The sequence below is a fragment of the Nymphalis io genome, chromosome 26 (assembly GCF_905147045.1).
Source record: "Nymphalis io chromosome 26, ilAglIoxx1.1, whole genome shotgun sequence".
Taxonomy (NCBI): Eukaryota; Metazoa; Arthropoda; class Insecta; order Lepidoptera; family Nymphalidae; genus Nymphalis; species Nymphalis io.
The window spans coordinates 1,714,374-1,732,306 of NC_065913.1; the positions used below are offsets into that span (position 1 = coordinate 1,714,374).

The window sequence follows — 17,933 nt, forward strand, 5'->3', positions numbered from 1 at the left end:
TATTTCTTCCATTAGTAAAAGAAATATGTAGGTACATAATTAAGACATCAGAAGCCTTTGATCTAGCCGCTACCAGCGTTTAAGCGTTTACTTGCAAACTTGTTATCTGACGGTCATTAATCATATTTACAGGTTGTAGTATAATTTATGAGCGGTAGCGGGTCAATATTTAACTTATGAACTATAAATGGTCTATTTATTTATTATAAAACTATCAATCAATCAATCAATCAACAGCCAATCGTTGTCCACTGCTGAAGATAGGCCTCTCCCAAGGTGCGCCAAAGCTCCCTGTCCTCCGCCTTCCGCATCCAGTTGGTGCCCGCCACCTTCTTAAGGTCGTCGGTCCACCTGGCTGGAGGGCGCCCTACGCTGCGCTTGCCGATTCGCGGTCTCCACTCTAGGACTCGTCTGCTCCAACGGCCATCGGTCCTACGACATACGTGACCAGCCCACTGCCACTTCAGCCTGCTAATTTTGCAAGCTATGTCGGTGACTCCGGTTCTTTTCCGGATAATCTCATTTCTGATCTTATCCTTCAAAGATACTCCGAGCATAGCTCGCTCCATAGCACGCTGAGCGACTTTGAATTTGTGGACTAGTCCCGCAGTTAGTGTCCACGTTTCGGCACCGTATGTCATGGCAGGTAAGACGCATTGGTTGAAGACTTTCGTCTTCAAACATTGCGGTATAGACGACTTGAGGACTTGACGAAGGTTGCCAAATGCTGCCCATCCCAAGCGAATTCTTCGATCGGCTTCCTTCTCGAAGTTGTTCCTACCGACTTGTATTATTTGTCCTAGGTAGGTATATTCACTAACAACTTCGAGAGGTTTCCCCTCGACGTATATCGGTCCCGGCACGACATGCCTATTGAACATGACCTTGGTCTTGTCCAAGTTCATACCGAGACCGACACACCGGGAAGACTCGCCTAGGCTACGCAGCATTTCGGTGAGTTGTTCCAGCGACTCTGCTATGATGACGATATCGTCGGCAAATCGAAGGTGTGAGATGTACTCGCCGTTTACATTGACTCCATACCTAGTCCAATCCAGCGTTTTGAAAACGTCTTCCAACGCGTTGGTGAACAGTTTCGGGGATATTACATCCCCCTGTCTCACCCCTCTGCGCAGTTGGATCGCCTTCGTCTTACAGTCCTGGATGTGGACAGTCATTGTAGCGGCGTTGTACAGACATCTCAGTACCTCGATATATCTCCAATCGATATGACATCTCTGCAATGAGTCGAGCACTGCCCAGGTTTCGATGGAGTCGAAGGCTTTCTCGTAGTCCACAAATGCCATACACAGCGGCTGATTGTACTCTTCGGTCTTCTGCACAATCTGCCGAACAGTATGGATGTGGTCCACGGTGCTGTAGCCTGATCGAAAGCCGGCTTGCTCTGGGGGCTGGAACTCGTCAAGTCGTCTGGCGAGACGGTTCGTGACGACTCTTGAGAACAGCTTATACACGTGACTCAGGAGGGAGATTGGTCTGTAGTTTTTCAAGAGGGTTTTATCACCTTTCTTGAAAAACAGTACCACCTCACTCCCGCTCCACGTTTCCGGGGTCTTGCCATGTTGGATGACGGAATTAAAGAGGCTTGCTAGCTCTTTCAGGACCGGAGTCCCGCCTGCCTTAAGCAACTCTGTTGTGATTCCGTCATCTCCCGGAGCTTTGTTGTTTTTAAGCTGTTCTAGAGCCGCCCTAATCTCTCCTTGGTCAACGACCGGGAGCTCCTCGGAGTAATGGCGCATAAGAGGGGCGCGCTGGTCATCAATACTGATTCCCACGGGTTTATCCGATCTTGAAGAGAACAACTGCCCATAAAACCTCTCTACTTCTCCGATAATCTCAGGCCTAGAGGTAACGACCCCACCATTTTCAGTTTTAAGTTTTGTCAGACGCGGCCTCCCAAACTTGCGAGCGAACACTTTCGATCCCCGATTTTGCTCAATCGCAGCCTTGATGGCACGGGTATTGGAGCGTCGGAGATCGCGTCGCGTCAGCGTTTTTATTGTTCGGTTTAAGGCCTTATCTGACAAAAACGATGGTAGTTCTCGTCGTTTTCTCATGAGCTCGAGTGTCTCAGCAGAGAGTTTTGGTGCGTTGTCTCTTCTCTGTGGCGGAAAACACTTGCGGGATGTGTTTTGCAGTATTTTGACCAGCGTGTCGGTTCTCTCATCAATGCTGCTTATGGTTTCCAACGCGGTGAATTGATTTTGAAGTTCCATTTGGAACTTTTCGGAGCCTTGAGCAGCTTGGAGCATGGTAGGTCGGAGAGTAGACCTCATCATTCTCGATCTTTCGGCTTTTAAGTTGATATTTAGAGTGCCTCGAACCAAGCGGTGATCACTTCCGGTATTAAACCTGTTGATCACTGAAACATCTCTAAATATGTGCCTTTTATTCGAAATGATAAAGTCTATCTCGTTCCTTGTCACGTTATCGGGGCTTCGCCAGGTCCACCTCCTCTGAGGCTTCTTTTGAAAGAAAGAATTCATCAAAAAAAGCCCCTGCGCTTCGAGAAAGTTTACCAGCATTTGCCCCCTGTGATTTCTGCAGCCCAAGCCGTAAGGTCCGACTTTCGATTCACCGCTATCTTGTACTCCCACTTTAGCATTAAAGTCTCCCATAACAACATTGTAGTGGGCCCTCGAGGTGTCGTTGAGGGCCTTTGCGATGTCCTCGTACATCGCTTCGACCACATCATCAGAGTATGTCGAAGTTGGCGCATATACCTGTACAACCTTCAGGGAGTACCTGTCGGAAAGTTTTAGGACAAGGTACGCTACCCGGTTCGACACACTACTGATTTCCACAATGCTGCTAATGAGATCCTTTTTGACTAGAAAACCGACACCACCCTGGGAGAGGTTATCACCTTCGCGGAAGTAGAGTAAGTTACCGGACTCTAGAGTTATCGTGTCCTCCCCCTGTCTTCGGACTTCAGATAACCCCAGTATATGCCAGTTTATATGACTTAACTCTACTTCTAATTCGGCGAGGTGATGGTCCAGCCTCATCGAGCGTCCATTATACGTTGCCATTTTCAGTCGTTTTATACGGTAGCCTGCCGTGAACCGGTGATTCTTAGCACCCCCTGCCCTGCCGATACCGCGACCGCTACCTTGGTCGGGCCTAGCGGGCTTGCCGGTAACTGGGGGCCTTTTTTTGGGCGCATCTGCCATTAAGGGAGGGGTTTGCCCATACTCGCCGCGCTGGGCAGGCGTGTTGGCGAGCGCAGTAGGGGGTAAGATGTTTATGGGAGGGGGGACGCTGCTGCCCATCCCCCCTTTTCCCCGTCCCTCAGTCGCCTCTTACGACACCCACGGGATGAGATTGGGGGAGTACTATTCTAAGCCGGCACTCCACGGCATATAAAACTATAAGGTTGAATTAACAGCCTGTATATGCCTACTACCGGGTTAAGTTTGCTAGTTCCACCACACAACTTCTAAATGGGTTGGCTGTATTTCATCCGACAGCTGCCTAATAAATCATAATGTACATAATCAAGTAACTGCAATCAATTATATTATAATTAATATAATTCTACCGAATTAAAATTGAATTTTCTTAGCATTAGAACGAGCTTTCATATTTTACATTAGTTGCACTATATATATATATATTATTATTATTACTTAAAAAAAAATAAAAAAAAGCAGAAAAACTGTATTGAATATGGTACACTCACCATCAGGGACTCAATTGCCCGTTCACCTACCAGTTTTAAAAAACAGACAGATGTACTCGGAAATCGTTTTATAATATGTAGTAAAGATGCTGAAACGCTGAAGCTTATAACGTAAGTCCAAGATTCAGAAATGAGCCAGCAAAAAGTGCATTCAAACGGGGATGAATAGATTTGCAGCATGTGTACAGTCATATCTCCCTGTTTTTCATCTTAAATTTGTATACCTTGAATCTATTCAAAGTGTTTTACGAAACTTAATTCCGGCTATTTTCTCGACGAAAGATTACAGACTTTTTTTTAGTCTCTCCTCGATCTTTTATGATATTTTTATATAATTTAAGAATAAAGAAATATAAATGATTTAATTATATAATAAAAAAATGTGTTACAGCCAAGGACTTGATGTGTAAATAACAAATCTGACGCTGACGTCATCTGACGCTCGAAATCTTACGTTTACTCATTTGACGCTTGAAGTCTCAGTTTACCGCGTACCGAGTGCTAAGATGTTTACACGTCAAAAAACAATTTCCTAATCATTTTCGTATTAAATTCAGACGTTAAAAAAATAAAATAAGAATATATTTTTTTTCTATCCAAAGACAGGCAAAGATTCCATTTAATTATTCCAAAGCTCAGCCACAACAAAATTATACAAACAATATACATTTGCACGGAATAGCCCAGCTTCCTATGCGTTTTAATTAAGCAGCTATCTCCTTCTAATCGCTCCGTAACCACATATTGCTATCTCTGTCCGATATCGATTCAATCTTTAACCCGATTTGTTGGAGCGTGTGGACCCGGCCTAACGCTTGTAGGTGTTTTCCCCGCTCAACCGTACATTTACCAGGATACGATATTAAAACAGTCTTCAAAGGGAATGTTATATACAAGGAATATATAAGTGCCCTTAATATAGAGAAATTTACAAAATTATATTTTAATTTCTATCATACTTGCCGATGCACACTAGAGCATTAAGGTGCACCAAAATTTTCCCCTTAAATGCAGCTGAACCCTACATCTATGGAACAAAGCTATTAGGTAAGGCCTCCTCTTCTATCAATACCAGAACGCTGTTCCATTCCTTTAATGGATAATATATTATTAATATGCTATCCCATAAATAATGAAACTCAGTTTAAAAGGACGTTAAATACTTCTAATATTATAAGAATTTAAATGATTTTGAAAATCGAATAGGGTATACACTTAGGGTTGCCAGTCCGGCACGTAGCGCTCATTACATTAATGAGACGTGGTCGGCGAATTAATTGCTCAACTATCACTGTGGCAACCTTGGCTTTTGAACGTTGCTTTTTCATGCATTGAACGCTCGCTTGAATGTTAAACGACGGTGGATTACCAATTATATATATCTATGAGAAAAAAAAATTTAATGTGTGAATCTAGCCTTAATTCTACTCATATTACTGCTCTGTTCAAGCTCGTTTAAGTAGTTTTCAACTGCCATTATTGTATTGCTTTCATTTTAAATGGTAAATCCAATGTTATTATTAGCAATCTTAGCTTCTTATGCTTGTGCATTGATGCTGCAAGGAACGTATAATATTTTAAATAATATTTTATGCAGTCTCTATAACCTAAGATGATCTTTTAATAAGAACATTTCGGCAATGTTACAAAATTACTCCATTGCAGTTGAGGGCTTTGAAAATCGTAGGATTTCAAGACGTGTGTATCTGTCTGAGTTTCATAAATTATATCTTTTTTTTTTTAATAAAAGAAGGTAGGGCGACTGACAAATGGGCTACCTGATAGAGGTCACACACATAGACTGCACTGCAAGAAATTTTAAGCATCCCCTGAATCGCCAATGCGCTACCAAACTTGGTAGCTAATATGTTATGTTTCTTATGCATGTAGTTACACTGGTTCAATCACCACCAAATATGATGAGAGGGAAGTACCAGATGCGCTAGCCCAACCTTACCACCGTACCAACAATGATCGACTATTTAACTCAAAATATATTTTCCAAAGTAGTTCCCCTTCCAAACCACGTACCAAGATAACCAATAATATTATTCCATTATATATAATTGGACAAAACATAATATTTTTACTGGCAACCAGAAAATCGTATTTTCCATGTATTTCAGGGGCTTTGTTCATAAACAATGGGAGGACGTAACGATGTCGCAATTTGATCCTAGAAAATATAACGCAGTACAGTCGGACACAATTTAAGATATATACTGTCATTTCGAATATGTATATATATGCAACTCATTACACATAACACAAGAGAGGTGTTTGTTAATATTTAATCATATAGATATCATATATATACTTATATCCTTTATCTATTACCTTAACCTTACCGCTATAAGCTAATAGGTAGGTAATAATCATTGTACTTTATCCGAGGGAAAGTAATACCACTGGCAATACGAGGTAACTCAGCACGAGTCTCCAAGCTCGCCTAAATATTTTAAACATATATATAATCCTGCAAAAATTTTATGGTGTTGTTTATAAGTTGAGTGATAGATATAGGGGACGGGGAGGGCGATAGCATAGGGGGGGGGGGGAGGCCGAAGAAAATGTGGACGGATTGCGTAAGAAAGGTTATGTGTATGAAAAGGGTAAGTGCTTATCGTGATTGAGGAGATTAAAATTGTTGAAACCGTTATTAGTAAATAAACATCTTGGTACATTATTTTTTCAGGATATTATAAGCTATATATTTTAAGCACACAAAAACGTACCACAGTCCCAACTATTGGGCTATGTTATCTCTGTTTAAGGAGGTTCTCAATCTTATTTCACCACGCTGCTTCATTGATATACATTTGAATTGTCATCTACCACCAGCAGTTTTCCTTACGACGATTTCCTTCACCGTCGAACAGGAAATCCTTACTAATATTATAAATGCGGAAGTTTGTTTGTCACGCTTTCACGCCTAAACTACTCAACTAATCATCGTGAAAGCATACAAGTTTTCAGAGGTACATAAAATGTACTTAACCCCGCCCTTCTCCCTTCACTCCTGGGTGAAGCCTCAACGAGTTAAATTATATATATGAATAGATATATTAATATTAATTATTTCGCATATTAAGATATTAGAAAACATTTCATTAAATGTAATAATTTTGGTACTATTAAAATATTTGACATAAATACGATAACCCGTAGCCGACTGTACACCCTGATTGGGCGGAATGCCAGCTTTTTAGTTTGTGGTCTATGCTATCTTATTGTTTGTTTCAGAGATCCACATCAAAATTATTGAACCGTTAAATGCATATAACGAACCAAATAAATATATAATAATATTTACAAAGCTAATTATATATATCACACCTGAGGTAGATAAGAATAGGACTCTTTATATATATATGTATGTTTGATCATTTCAACTTCGATATATCTTATGAGGGAAAAATGCAAATTGTATTTGAATAATAGAAAAGTTTCTTTTTTTGGTGCCTCGCTCTCGTTACTTGCCAAAATCAATCCAATATGACAAAGCTTACGGTAACTTCACAAGGCTACGCTCGTGTGAATATTTTCACCTTTTAACCGTAACGTGATAACACTTAAATGTATAGAAAAGGCCATTAAAATAACATATATGATTTGTGGTCAAAAATGTATGTAAGAACGATAATAGAAATCGCCTTGAACATAACATTATTTTTTATAGAATATATAGGTAGGCGGACGAGCAAATGGACCACCTGATGGTAAGTGACCACCAACACACATAAACATTGGCATTGTAAGAAATGATAACCATAGCTTACAACCAATGCGCCACCAATCTTGGGAACTAAGATGTTATGTCCCTTGTGCCTGTAATTACACTGGCTCACTCGCCCTTCAAATCGGAACACAACAATACCAACTACTGTTTTACGGTAGAATATCTGATGAGTAAGGTACCTACCCAGACTAGCTTACACAAAGCCCCACCAGTAGATGACATGAATTGTTACAAAATTGAGAGAAGTTTAGAAAATAATCGAAACGGAAGGTGTTGTTATAAATCCAATATGGCGGATTTTATGATAACGTCACAGAAGACTGTGCTTGATATATAGCAATAGAGGGTTTATTTCCGTCTCTACAGAGTAAATTATTACGGGTCATTCATTGGACTTTACTATTGAATAATCATAGTGTTGCAACTCTTTGAAGTATTCAACACAGCCAAGTGTAAACATAAAGAATATCATTATCATTGCTTAACGTATATATAGAGTTTGTCTGTGTGCGTAAATACCACACAAGTGCATTTGAACAATAATTTTGTTCCAGTTTAAGGGTTGAGTGAATATGTGTTATACGATGAGTCATAGCTGGCAATACTGGCAATGTAAAATGTTGCCAATGCCAACATCTATGAACAAGATGATTACTTATGTTTAAACTGTCGCAAAAATCTGTCTGATATATTTTTTAATTATATATTATATTTAAGCGACATTTATATCAAAATGTTTTATTTTAGTTGCGTTAATTTCACACACGGCCATCTGATCGATGGCCGTGTGTGAAAAATGTCCCAGGATATTATTATTATTAATCAATTTACAACTCCGCTCCCTTTATTTTTAATTTGACACTCCTAAATATTATTGTATCTGCTATTTTTAAGCTGACTTTTATATAATTAAATTACTAGTGCTTGCGCGTATCTAATTATAATAATAAAAAAATAGAGAGAGATGCATTTTTAAAAGTAGAACTTTATCTAAATACAAAGTTCGAACCCTATATTAAGAACTGCCACAAAAAATACAAACAAGTATTGAGCACATTATGTTATAAGACACACTAACATGTTAGGCAAAGTAAATATTACGTATATTTTTATGTCATAGGTAGGCGGACAGGCAAATGGGCCACCTGATTACGTCATAGACATTGGCGATGTAAGAAATATTAACCATTTCTTACATCGTCAATTCGCCATCTTGGAAACGAAAATGTTACGTCCCTTATACCTGTAGTCACAATGGATCATTCAAACCGAAACGCAACAATACTAAATATTGCTGTTTTGCAATTATATCTGATGAGTGGGTACCACCAAGTATGTTTGATATTGAACGGAAAGGATGACTCTCCTATAAGTAAAACTTATTACTCTTAAAATGCTTATCATTAAAACTTTAATTTAATTCTTGAATAAATAATATCTAAGGGAAACAGCAAACAAACACTCCGAGCCGTATTAGATTAAATAAGGCTTTAAGCAAACATAATTTGAATGTTGAGTCTGCTTCTATTGTAATTATAATAATGGAAACAATTCAGCCTAAGGCCTCCCACAAACTAGCGACAGACAAGACTCTCACTAATCTGATTTTTTTGCGCTAATATGATTTCATTGCGTATATATATTCATACAGAAATATAAGGTGTTATAGGGAAGTAAAATTCTTCAAGTTTATGTGGCAGAAATTCCGTGAAATTAGACACATGCAGGTTTCCTGACGATGTTTTCCTTCACTGTCGAGCACAAGATGAATTATAAACACAAATTAAGTACATAAAAATTCAGTGGTGCCTGCCCAGGCTTGCACCCATGTTCATTGTTAATATTCACGCGTTCTTACCACAGGTCCATCTCGGCACATCGGCGATATTTCTTATATAAATATTGATATAAATATCACATAGCTGTAGCGTTTAAATATAGCGTACGTGGAGTTGGTAAGTAAAAAGTATTAAAAATCTTTGCAGTAACATAAATATATTTTAAAGCCTTAAAATTGTAGTTATACAGCTAAACAAATAACACTTCATTTGAATAAATAATGGTAAACAAATAGCTTAAATATTTTATTTTTATTAAATATATTCATAGTTTTTATAAAATGGATGGATTACTCTGATAAATATTTCACATAAATTTATAAGGCGATATTTTTTCCATTTGAATGAAATAAATTAAAAAATAGTATTTGTGTAAATAAATTAAATTGCTATTATATTTTATAAGGCGCTAAATTATTGTCTAAATAATTATAATATGTCGTTCACTTGTAATCCTCTTTATCTCAACATAATTGAATACAACGAACGTTTGTTTATTCACTTACACTAATTATCTCGTTACAGTTATCCCGCTAATCGGATTAGTTTGTTAATCTTTATATTAAAAGGGTATATGCATATATTAATATATAATAGTGTATCAAAGGCTTTTGATAATTTGATATCATAAATATTAAGTCCAAAAACACAAGTCCCCAGACCCTTATTATTAAGGAAAGGCTTAATTACGAAATATTCATAAGCAATAACAAATAATAAAAAAGTAAAGTAACATCTCGGTTTGAAGCCTCTACTTTTAAGCCACGACGGATTTTGGGTCGAAGCACAAAAATGAGATTGCACGTATTTGTCAGAAATGTATGAGCTCCATGCGTCCACGCATTGTAAGAACTAGCGAATTGATTCGTAGATCAAATCAAAATCAATTGTGTTTTAACCTTTTCATCCGACACATTCAAGATTCCTAACAATTATATATATATATTTCTAATAAGCGGTTATAGATTAACTACTACTCATATCCAATTCTCAGTATCTGCCAGAAGTCTGGAAGTTCAGTGTTTATACTCAGCCTCAGAAAGCACGCTATTTCATTCATACTGACATCCAGCTGCGTGGTATTTGTCGTTTGCAATTATCAGAGTAAAGTAGAGATTGCACCTGTGTTTAAGCACACACTTGTGCATTACAATATGCCCTGCGCATTTGGCTAGTCCTTTGAGAATCGCCGTCCTGGCCGAAATCGGTCATGATCACATCATTATTAAATAATCGTACTATTTATATTATATATATCAACAATTTTAATACCTGTTTTAATATAAATAAATTAGGAACAAATATATTACTATAATTGTTTTCGTAAATCCTAAACTGGTCTTGTTAAAAAGATAATTACGTTTTCGTTTGCACAGATAATAATTCGTGATTATATTTTTTGTTTCTTTAATTTAAGAATAAAACCATGTATTAAATATACTGTACACAATTACATTACTAAATTAATTGACCAAAAAAAACACAAGATACGCAAAAACAAAATTCATTCAGAACAAGACACTTGAAAGCTTTAATTTCATTACAATAGTAATATGCTGTTATTTTACTTAAAAATAACTGTAAAAAAATATCTTCATAAATACTTTCTATTTCAAGGTAAAAACTCAAAAACACACATCATATAAATAGAAACATTTTCTTTATATCACGTCGTTGAAATGTATACGGGTTTTTTCATATTTTCGAAATTCGAAAGTGTATTTCGATTTTGTCGTTTAAAAAGAAACTTTAATTTAAGGCAAAGACAACTAGATATTCAATTCAAACTGAAATTATTATAAAGTACCAATCGTATTAAATTAAGCTTGTAAAACAGTCTATAAAAATACACACAGCCTATAATCATGTGCCGAGTTAGCTCAATGGAAAAAACTGTTCTGTAATTGTAACTAAAAATTCTACCGATATTTTTTTTTTATTTTCTTGTTTCAGTATATAGACTAAATAATTAGGTTAGTTGACTGGCAAGTAAGCCTGTTGTTAAATGGTCACCACCGTTATCCTAATTTCATATTTAACAATGCATTGACAATGCAAGGTCAATTCCTTATAATATTAATATTACGTAAACTATACTTAAGGGTATATCCTTGGGTCCTTCGCTTGTCTGACTTTGACATTAAAAATTCTTCTCCTAATATTATCCCGGATGAAAAACGACTATAAAACTCTTTATTGTTCATGATTATTTGGTATATAAATATGTCGTGTCGTAGTCGTAAGTTATAAAAGTTATATTTCAGATTAAATTGTATTTCGCGTTTTACGTGTTTCAGTTATTGTGAGTACAAAAGATTGGCTCGTTTTACTCACGTAGTATTATTCCGTATTCACAATTCTTTATACGAATAAAAATGTAGTTTGTTATATTTTTTTGAATATAATATTTCATTGTTAATGTTTAGTTTTATTTATTTTTTGCTTGTGTGCGTTTATCATACACTGTATTTATAATTATCTTATTATAGTAATAATACGACCACCGACACTTCCATATTGTTCTAGATGTTATTTATTAATGCCAAGTATGTATTAGGTAAGTAAGTATATAATATGCATACACACAATTACAAATATATGTATAGTTACTTATATAAAACATATACGAAGGTATCATGGGCGACCTGATTATACAGATGATGAAAAAGAGTTAGTATTCGTTAATTTCCATGCAGGATATAATAATTTAGTTCTCTGGCGAATGAACATAATAAAGTCACCGACATCGCGCTTAGAATTAGCTCGCTGAAGTGGAAGTGGGCTGGTCATGTCTCCAGGCGCATTGATGGCCGATGGAGCCGACACGTGTTGGAGTGGAGACCACGCTTAGGCAAACGTTGTGTAGGACGCACTGTGACAAGATGGGCCGACGATTTAAAAAAGGTGGCAGGTTCGGGATGGATGCGGACGGCAAAAGGCTGAAAAAAAAATAATAATTCAATTGTACTTAATTACCTGTGTAAGTTTATTAACTATCGAAAAGAGTAACTACAGAGTTTCTTGCCGATTCTTCTCGGTTGAAACTACATTCCGAACCGGTGGTATCGTTAATTATATTTATAATACGAACATTCGAAAGTACTCACAAGAGCCTATTTGAATAAAGTATATTTTAATTTGATTAGGTTGAATGGTCTGCTACCTTCGAACGCTTTTACATTGTAAAAAAACTAAATATATTAATAATTCATTACATCGTCAATACGCTACGAATTATGAGAACTAGCACATTATGTCCCTTCACTAATCCTATGAACAGTAGCACAGCAATACTAAATATTGCTAATTGAGGGTAAAATGTGTTATGAGCGATGATACCCAAACGGGCAAACTTCAATTATTTTACTCTCATTTTTAAAGTAGGAATTATCAATTAATCTGTCATATACCCAATTACCTTACCCTTAGCTTAAAATTTCGACACCTAACTCATTAGTGATTTTTTTTACAGATCCGCCATCAGCTCCAATGATAACAGGTTACATTCCCGGAACGACACTATCAGCTGGCACAGTGCAGAAGCTATCTTGCATCTCATCTGGCGGGAACCCTCTGGCCACACTGACTTGGTTTAAGAATGATAAAAAGGTATGTCGAATCAAGTTAAAAATAATTCCGTCCACAGAACGACTTCAAAAAATTACCTGGATATCGCGTATATTTTAAATTAAATCTAAATAATATCCAAAACTAAAAAAATTGATAAAAGATCACTTTGAAGTTTTATTGAGCTTTCATTAGTTAAAGTATGTAATTATAATTATGTACACACCTACAATAAATCGAGAAGGTTCTAAATCTGTAGTCTTTCTGAAAGCCTGTTAAAATATTTTTAATTAAATATTTTTATAAAAAGATTTTATATTCGATAGTCTTAATATCCGTCTAAATATGTCTATTTCATTCGACATTGACGGTTTAACACTATGATAATTAAATATAGATTTAATTTTACTTAATTAAATAAATCCGTAAATACCTTAAGACTTTGGATTAGCTTTATACCCATAAATGATTATATTTTGTTATTTTTAAAGTACATAAATAAATAAAATATAAAACCTATATTTAGTAATGATGTTGTTGATCGAAGCGATAATTTTAAAATTATATATTTTATATACATACTTTAAATATCGATGTCTGTTATGATATTAGTATAGAAATGTTAGATAGGGTCATTTTATAAATTCAAATGCAATTATTTAAAATATCGTATAAACTTATAACATAATAATATTCCTCATTAACCAGCAACATTTATATACTAAAGTCTAATATATAAGCGCTATAACCAACCATCATTTTGCAGATACATTCAACAACAAAAACCACAGATAAATCCGTGTCAGCTGAGATATCGATCCTAACCAATGTGACTGACAACCAAGCCCAGTACAGGTGCGAAGCGACAAATACTGCTACTGAGATCCCGTTGTTTGAAACTGTCACTCTTAATGTACACTGTAAGTTATCTTTCTTATACGAAATGTTCTGTGATTTCTATTGAAGTAACAAAGTTTTCTTTGTGAAACTACAAAATTTAGTTTCTTTTTAGTTCAGTTGTTCATTTTTATCAAAATAATATGTATAGACGTTTTAAAATAGTTGTTTTGGATATCGGAAACGTAATTATATTTACTAATTTATTATCAGTTTTTTAGACACGCTAATTTCTGGACTTTTAAGTCTAATTTAAATATGTCATTAGATAAACCATTCCTAAAAAGGTTATAAATAGACCATATAATATCACGATTACGATTAGTGTCACACAGGGTGACGTTTTACGCAAGTCTAACCACGAAGCAGCTTATTAAAATGTAATGACGATAGACAAAAATACTATTTACACATAGAAGCAATTATTTTCAAATGATAAATTGCTCTTCATATTTGTACAGGCGCTGAAAAGTTAATTTAAAAGATTTGTCTTATATAAATATATTTGCCTTTTTATTTTATACATTATAAACGAAATCATTTACGACGTTTAAACGTTTTTTAACGGTTTAGTGAAACACTGATTTAACTAAATCGTTAAGCAACTTTTTCTATTTTTATATCATCGTTGAGATGACATTCGAAAGATGAAGACCGCATTTTCTGACTAATCACCCCCAATATTTGTTGGTAAAGCTGTTAATTTTTATTCTAAAGTTTTTCGCAATTTCTCTTTTTCAATAAAATAGGTAGACAGCCTCATAAGTGGTCACCACCATAGCCTTAGTTTGTTCAATCAATAAAAGTGATGGATCACACAAAGATCGTGGATTCAAAGCTTGGCAAGCACGAGTGAATTTTTCCAGTACTAAATTCTTGAATACAATTCATGCTCAGCGACGGACAAAAACATCGCGAGGGAAACTGTATGTGACGTATGAAATTCTGATTCATGTACGTCCAATCTGCCGTGTAACGACGTGATGAATTATACTTCAAATCGAGCCGCACTCCTACTTTTTAAACGGACTTTGGTCTAGCATTAAGACTTTAGTAGCATGCTACTTACATAACCGGTAATACTTATCTACCAGATATCGGCCAAGTAAACGAAACCTAAGGATAACATTTTAAAAATAGAATTCTATTTAGATTCTTGACCGTTCTGTTTAATAACTTATAAATAATAATTATTTCTTTATGAAAGATGTGAACATATTTTTAGAAAAATTTAATCTAAAAGTGAAATAATTATAGTATTATATAAACTTGTAAGCCGCCCACTGTTCAGATGACAAATAAGAAAGTAAAAATATTTTTATCTTTCTGTGCTGACCTTTTCCTTCTATTCTTGAAGAAAATTTGAAGCATATTCCATCACACTGCTAGAATGTTTGTTGGTTTCTTCATGATATTTTATGCAATGCCGAGCGCGAATACTTAAATTATAAATGCAAACTTGAGTTTGTTTGCTTATTACGCTTCCTCATGTTAATTACTCAACCGATCGTCGAGAAATTTAGCAAACACTTTCTCAGGGGAACAGAAAATAACATAGGGTTTACGCGATTAAATTCGCGAGTGGACACTTAACAAAACAAATCAAGCATATGAAAACTCAGTGATTGAACCCACAATATTCGACGTGGATTCATGTTCTCACCGCTCAACCATCTCGGTACTTAGTAATACACTACACCATATTATATTACATGGAGATATACAATAATTGATATTATTTCCAGAGAACGAAATCGTAACATAAACTTGTAGCTTTTATAATTTATTACTTTCAACTTACTTAAGTTTTAAATAGTTAGAAGCTATTAAAAATATAATAGACTGAGTAAACAAAGCGCTTTTGTTAAAACATTATATTGGGAAAAGAAAAAAATATTTTTTCATATTTTTCTTTGATAAATTAATTGTTCGTTTAAAATTTTTTTATAAAATCAGTTTATTAATAGCTATGGTATTTAAATTTATTTCGCGAGCTTGATTTACGTTTTAATCACGTAAAATATCGAAAATCCAAACGATATCAACTTTGTTGCGTGTTTCTTAGCTCAAAGGTCCACGAGTTTTAGCCTTTAAAAATTTTATTCTTATCATATCTTCATCATCATTCCTAAAAAAAGCTTAACTTATTTCGTCGAAAAATAGGATTATTAGCAAAGGCCTTGAAAACAAAAAAATCTATTAAAAAAAAATCAATTAAAAAAAAAAACATTTACTAGTATCAGTAAATTAATGCAACAATACAGATTCACGTAAAGAATCTTAAAGCTGTTACGAAACTTACAAGCAGTTAAACGTCGACTTGTTATGTAAACGTTAAACTCTAAACTCAAATAGAACTCAAACTATTCCTAAATCGAGAAGGAGTTAGACTGGCTCGGGGTTTATCTAACGTTCGTAATTCGAAACTTCTGGAATTTAGATTGTAACAAAAGTATGTCTGTCAAAATGTTAAATATTAGTTTGATTGTTTCATTTATTTCATTTATTTTATTACAAGTTTTTCAATTATTTCCCATCTATGTTTTGAACAGGTGGTAACTTATAATTATTCTTCTAAAACGATGATTCAAATTTAAAGTCATAAAGTATATTTTGACTGATGGTTGTTTATTATCGCCCGCGGCTTAAATCGCTTGATTTCGCAGGTGTTAGATATAAAATGAGTAGCCTATGTACTTTCTCGTGGTTCAAATTTCATCAAATTTGGTTCGGAAAGTGTAACAGAGAGACTGATTTACTGACAGAGTTCCAGAGTGTACATAAATTTCTTAACTAGAGATAATATATAACGAATATTAAAAGAGTATAATAGAAGCGTATAAACAAAATAAGATACCAGGTTTTTTGTTTGTATTCTATGCAATTACTATAATAATAATAATAATGGAAACCAGTTTCCAGACAACTGATATACTACATATACTTTTTTTGTAAATACATACTTATATAGATAATTACACCTAGACTCAGGACAAACAGACATGTTCATGCACACAAATGTCTGTCCTGGGTGGGAATCGAACCACAGCCTGTTATTAAACCTGTAAATTACTGTTCATTCGATTGAGATAGAGATATGGACCGTCGTTATTGTCACCGTTTGAAGGTTTCTGAAGATTCATGGAAATCAGGTATAGAAGAATGATCATACAATAAGTGGTGCAATATATATAGGACAGTTTCTTACGAAAATAATGATAATTAAAAGACGTATACACGCGTACATTACATTACCTAATTTTACTTTAAGCTAGCTTTTCGTTTTTAATGTAATATAAATTTGGACAATTTGTTCATTTATTTACGAGTAAAATAATATTTTAATGTAATAATATTATATACAAGCTGTCGGATTACCTTATACATAAATACATAGCAATGCATACTGACCATTAGCTAGTAAGCTGCTGAATTAGCACTTTAGTAAGAGCTTGTATAACTTAGTAGACGTTACACATGTAAAACCAATTTAACTTAAACGTTACATATATACGTTGCACTAGAATTCAGAAGTATTATTTTTTTTATTTTTTCAATTAGTTGCACCGGAAGCTGTGAAAGTGAGAGCCGATCCGCAAGAACTCAAACCAGGAATCGAAGCTACATTATTCTGCGACGCAGCCTCCAGTAACCCACCAGCTACGTTATCGTGGTGGCGTGATGGTATTCCCGTACAAGGTATTATTTTCAAGTCAAACTTTTTTGTTACCTTCCCCAATGGGTCCCAGCAATGCCAGACATATTAAGACTTGCTCTGGTTTAGTTGCTTCATACATCAAATGTGTAATTAATATAAAAATATTCTGGGCCTCGATGCCTGAATAATAAAGCCATTATTATTATTATTATAAGTTAGCCACTATACAATATATATGTATATACTACTAGATATAAAGATACTAAAGTTATCCATTGTAATAGTTAAACAAAGAAATATTGTTTGGTGGTAGAATATATATATGGAAACAAGCCAAAAGCTTACAAAACAATAACAAAGAAATTTTAAAACATCGCTTGTTCTCTGTATTGTGATTTGTGTGCAGTTCGCATTAAAGTCAAATAAATACATAAATTATTTTAACGTATCACAATAGACTTGTCTGTGTATATGCTTAAGTAATCCAGTGTTATATTATAGCACTAAACTGGTGGTAGGGCTTTGTGCAAG

At 34.9% G+C, this 17,933-nt stretch overlaps 1 protein-coding gene across 3 annotated transcripts in view; it reads left to right on the top strand.

Annotated features, from left to right (window-relative positions):
- Positions 1-17,933, top strand: part of LOC126778423 (nephrin) — a 236,331-nt gene that overhangs the window by 199,263 nt on the left and 19,135 nt on the right. For all 3 annotated transcript variants that reach the window (XM_050501931.1, XM_050501929.1, XM_050501930.1), the window contains exons 12-14: positions 12,753-12,889; positions 13,614-13,767; positions 17,306-17,443. In XM_050501931.1, coding sequence (XP_050357888.1) covers positions 12,753-12,889; positions 13,614-13,767; positions 17,306-17,443 — 429 coding nt within the window. The remainder of the gene's footprint in view (positions 1-12,752; positions 12,890-13,613; positions 13,768-17,305; positions 17,444-17,933) is intronic.